The sequence below is a fragment of the Tachyglossus aculeatus genome, assembly GCF_015852505.1.
Source record: "Tachyglossus aculeatus isolate mTacAcu1 chromosome Y3 unlocalized genomic scaffold, mTacAcu1.pri scaffold_232_arrow_ctg1, whole genome shotgun sequence".
Taxonomy (NCBI): domain Eukaryota; kingdom Metazoa; phylum Chordata; class Mammalia; order Monotremata; family Tachyglossidae; genus Tachyglossus; species Tachyglossus aculeatus.
Window position 1 is genome coordinate 39563 of NW_024044833.1, and position 5377 is coordinate 44939.

Here is a 5377-nt window from a genome sequence, read left to right on the forward strand (position 1 = left end):
GAAGGATGTAGGCTGGGGGGATGAGGAGGGGGAGAGGAGGGATGGGGCTCAGTCTGGGAGGGCCTCTTGGAGGAGCTGAGCTCTCAGTAGGGCTTTGAAGGGAGCCCAAGCGCTTAGTTCAATGCTCTGCACACAGTAAGTGCTCAATAAATGCGATTGAATGAATGAATGAATTTCTGGACCAGGGATGGGACCGGCTCGGGGGCTGGGCCAGTGGCTCTGGCTAGCACGAGCCACCCTGTCCTCCCGGCTCCCCCGTCCGGACGGGTCTGGGTGGGCTCACGTGGTCGGCCAGCTGCTTCACCATGCCGTTCCACGCCCCCTGGTCGTTCTGGGCCCCGTATTTCCCGTCGGACACCAGCTTGACCTCGTAAGTGAAGCCCAGGATATTGGCCAGCTCCTTCAACAGGTCCAGGCAGTAGCCCTCAAAACGGTCGTTCCCATACAGGGGCTTGTCCGACTTCTTGTACATGACATAGGGGTCTTCCTGTAGGCGACAGGGTCTTCCTGCAGGGGACAGGTACATCAACGCCCCCGCCCTGCATGAGCCACGCAACCCCCTTCCCCAGCATGGCACACACAAATCCTTCTCCCCCACTGCACCCACTCCTGAGCTGGACATGGAGCCCCTGCTGGGGCTCTTCTTCTAGACTGCGAGCCCACTGTTGGGTAGGGACCGTCTCTATGTGTTGCCAATTTGGACTTCCCAAGCACTTAGTAAAGTGCTCTGCACACAGTAAGTGCTCAATAAATACGACTGATTGATTGGGGCCAGAAATTGAGACCCGCTCCTCTGAGCACCAAACCTTGGCCCATGGGACAGAGTGCCAGCATTACTGGGAGTCAGGAGACCCGGCCTCTAGTGCCAGCTCCGTCACTGGTCCGCCGGGTGACCTCAGGCAAGTCACTTACCCTCTCCGGGCTTCCGTTTCCTCAACGGTAAAACGGGGGGCATCGCCCCGTTCTCCGTCACCACACCGGGAAGTGGGAAATGGCAGCAGCTTCGAGGGGCATCCGTTGCTATGTTCCCCAAATCTCTCGGGCCCCGGCGGACGGGGTCCCCAGTGGGAGGAGGGCCATACCAGGACGGTGGTGATGATGAGAGTGCGGTTGGCCAGGAAGTCGGTGATGTTGGTGGTCTGGTCCTTGTTGTTGGCCGTCATGTTCAGGCCCCGGCAGGAGTTCCAGATCCCAATCTGCACAGGCCAGAGCCAGTCAGTGGGGAGTTGGGGGGAAAGTCCTTCCCAGACTGAGCCCCCTTTTTCCTCTCCTCCTCCCCATCTTCTAGACTGTGAACCCGCTGTTGGGTAGGGACCATCTCTATATGTTGCCAACTTGTACTTCCCAAGTGCTTAGTACAGTGCTCTGCACACGGTAAGTGCTCAATATATACGATTGAATGAGTGAATGAATGAATGTCACTTGTTTGCTGTGTGAAGTTGGGTAAGTCACTTACCTCTCTACGCATCAGGTACGTTATTTGTAAAATGGGCATTAAGACTGTAAGCCACATGTGAGACCTAGATTGGGTCCAACCTAAATACCTTAAATCTACGCCAGAGCTTGGTACAGCAGTTGGCCCATAATAAGCGCTTAAAAATACCATTTAAAAAAAGAAATGAAATGTACTGGACAAAATAGGGAATAGGGTACCCATGTTTGTAATTTTACAGTTCCACTAAAAGAAAATGAAAAATGTGTTCATCAGGGTAACAGAGTAATAATCAATTTTGGGTTTCACACACACTTCAGGGCTAATTGTTTTCTGAAGGGAACAGCAAAGGTTAGAGGAGTGGTGAGGTTCTGAAATCCAATAATTTTTTCATTAAAGTCTATTAGAACACAAACAGGAAAGAAGATTCACCAATCCCTAGATGTCTGCAGATGAACAATTATAGCTCTATGATCAATATGAAAGATTTCATATAACAGTTTCATAATAACAGGTATCAATAATGATATTGATCAACAAATATTAAAAACTTTAAAATTATAACCATACTATTAGAATTAAGTAATTGCATTTTGGCTTTCTTATAACAGCAGAATGACAGAAGGGGAACAGAGCAGAAAATTAATTCTTCAATTCTACCCAGTAAGGATAAGGCCAAAATGAAGGCCTCTTCCAAAAATTCACAGGAATTTTTAGAAACAATACTTCTTCCAACACACCTTCACTGTACTTCTGTGATGGCTGAAAGTCCAAATCTGAACTGTAGTCCAAGGTGTAGCTGGGGTTGAAAGGACTGGATTTGAGAGACTTTTCTCCACATGAAAGGGAAAGATAAAAGGGAAAATAAAACCTTAATATTTCAACTGAAGGAAGAATGAAAAAATATAAAATATTGTTCAGTAGCTCCCAAAAATAGAATCTCTTTACCATCGGCCTTAAAGTACTCAATCAGCTCATGCCTTCCAACTCACTTTACTGAACTCCCACTACAGCTAAGCCTGAATATTCCACTCTGCTCGCACCAGTTTACTCACTGGGCTCTGGTCTATTTCTCTCCCATCCCCTTTCCCAAGTCCTCCCTGTAGCCTTGAAACTCCCTTCCCTTCCAAACAGGCTAGACTACCACACTCCTCACCTTCAAAGCATTATTATGGTTCCATCTATGGGAAACAGCATGGCCTAGTGGATAAAGCCCAGCTCTTAAGGCCTGGAATTCTAATCCCGCTCTGTCACTTGTCTGCTGTGTGACCGTGGGCAAGTCACTTAAGTTCTCTGAGCCTCAGTTACCTCATATGTAAAACGGGGATTAGGACTGTGGGCCCTAGATGGGATTACCTTGTATCTACCTCAGTGCTTAGTACAGAGCCAAGTAAGAATTTAACAAATACCTTTGAAAAAAAACTAAAACAACATAAAATCTCTCCAAGAGGCCTTCACCAACTAACCCTCCTTTTTGCCATCTCCCTCTGTCTTCTGTGTCATCTATGCACTTGGAATTGGTGACCTTAATATTTTTAAGTGTCAAGCAAAACTTCACCTTGTGCCAACAATTCAAAAGACCTTACAGCATTTGCCTCTGTTAACGTGGATGACATAAAATAGAGGTTTTGAAAGAAGACAAGAGTAGAATGAGTGAAAACTATTGAAATGCTTAGCACATCAATTCCTGTATTTAATAGCACATTAATGTTTAGCATGGTGCATCTGACACCAAATGGTATCTTACTCTTTAGCCTTTCATCCCTTTAGAGAATTCTTATTGTACTGATGACTGGGTCAAGTTGCTTATGCATTTCAGCATGAGGGATTTAAAATAGACCTGAAGAACTTCTTGTTAGGCCACTGAAATGTGAGAATAAGTTACCAGAGGAGATTACTAAAGATCACAAAAATGGTGACAGTGGAGACTCCCCTTTTGAATTATGTGAACTTTAGTCTTAAGACTTGGATTGAGAACCTGTGTGAAGGAATTGATATAGTGTTAGTGATTTGCACAGTACTACTTGCAGTCTCTCACCCCTGCCAGTTGCATCATTGCCATCATTATTATTAGTTGGCTTGGGCACAGAGTACAACAAATCCCCATGTTTTGTTTTGTTGTCTGTCTCCCCCTTCTAGACTGTGAGCCCGTTGTTGGGTAGGGACCATCTCTATATGTTGCCAACTTGTACTTCCCAAGCGCTTAGTACAGTGCTCTGCACACAGTAAGCACTCAATAGATATGATTGAATGAATGAATTTGTAAAGGAAGCAGTGTAGCTTAGTAGAAAGAGCGTGGGGCTGGGAGTCAGAGGACTTAGGTTTTAATCCTGGTTCTGCCACTTGTCTGCCATGTGACCTTGGGCAAATCACTTAACTTCTCTGTGGCTCAGCTCCTCATCCATATAATAAGGTTGTCCTATGTTGAACAGGAACTGTGTCCAACCTGATTAGCTTGTAACTGCTCCAGGACTCAGTACAGTGTCTGGCACAATAAACACCAGCAATAAACATCATAAAAAACTAAAACAAAATAAAATTTTGGGAAGGAGTTTGGGAGATTTGAAAAGAAGAAGACTGTAAATGAGGATTGCCTCCCAACATCTAGCTGGAGAGGTCAGTCAATCAATCAATCAATCAATCAATCAATCAATCAATCAATCAATCAATCGTATTTATTGAGCGCTTACTGTGTGCAGAGCACTGTACTAAGCACTTGGGAAGTACAAGTTGGCAACATATAGAGACGGTCCCTACCCAACAGTGGGCTCACAGTCTAGAAGGGAGAGACAGAGAACAAAACAAAACATATTAACAAAATAAAATAAATAGAACAGATAAGAACAAGTAAAATAAATAAATAAATAAATAAATAAATAAATAAATAAATAAATAAATAAATAGAGTAATAAATACGTACAAACATATATACATACATACAGGTGCTGTGGGGAAGGGAAGGTGGTAAGGAGGGGGGATAGAGAGGGGGAGGAGGGGGAGAGGAAGGTGGGGGCTCAGTCTGGGAAGGCCTCCTGGAAGGGTCCCTCAGGGTTCAGTTCCAGGTCTCCCTCAAGAACTCATTTATCCCTATGGCTTCAAATAAACTTCTATGAAAACGATTCCCAAATCTACATATCAATCTCAGAGCTCTCTCCCTCTTAGCAGACTCGCCTTTTCTCTTGCCTTTTGGACATTTTTACTTGGATAACATGTCCAAAACAGAACTCCTTATCTCCCCACACAAACTGTCCTCCCACTGTCTTTCCAGCAGAGGCAGCAGAGATGTCCTGAAGGCAGGAAGAAATCCTAGGCTGGAGAGGTGAAAGATCAGGGCTGGCAATGAAAATTGGGTATCTTCTGCAAAGAGATGATAATAGAAGCTATATGGGAGTGAATGAGTTCTCCGAGGAGAAGGGTATGAATGGAGAATAGAAGGAACACAAAACTGAATTTTGAGGGTCCCCACTGACTGAGGGTTTCCACTGAGGGCTAAACAGATTGAGAAGGTGCAGTCAGAGAAGCAGAAGGAAAACTAGGACAGGACCAGTGTCACTAAAGCCTTACAACTGGCTTTAAAGCATTCAATCAGCTTGCTCCCGACCATGAGGATTTGGTCTCTCATTCACCCCACACATCCAATCCATCACCAAAACCTGCTGGTCCCACCTCCACAACATCACCAAGATCCACCCTTTTCCTCTCCATCCAAACCGCTACCTTGCTGGTTCAATCTCTCATCCTATCCCTCTTGGATTACTGCATCAGTCTCCTCTCTGATCTCCCATCCTCCTGTTTCTCCCCACTTCAGTCTATACTTCACTCTGCTGCCGAGATCATCTCTGTGTAGAAATGCTCTGGGCATCTTAATTCCCTCCTCAAAAATCTCCAGTGGCTGCCTGTCAACCTACAAATCAAGCAAAAACTCCTCACTCTTGGCTTCAAGGT

At 45.3% G+C, this 5377-nt stretch overlaps 1 protein-coding gene across 1 annotated transcript; it reads right to left on the reverse strand.

The window, feature by feature from the left end:
- Nucleotides 1–223: 223 nt before the first annotated feature.
- Nucleotides 224–5036, reverse strand: LOC119921740 (glutamate receptor-like). Its single transcript, XM_038741793.1, has 4 exons — nt 4997–5036; nt 2173–2316; nt 1083–1196; nt 224–507 (listed from the first exon to the last, which is right to left on the reverse strand). Exons 1-4 carry the CDS (start codon nt 5034–5036, stop codon nt 224–226), a joined length of 582 nt encoding a protein of 193 aa, XP_038597721.1.
- Between the last annotated feature and the right edge of the window lie 341 nt (nt 5037–5377).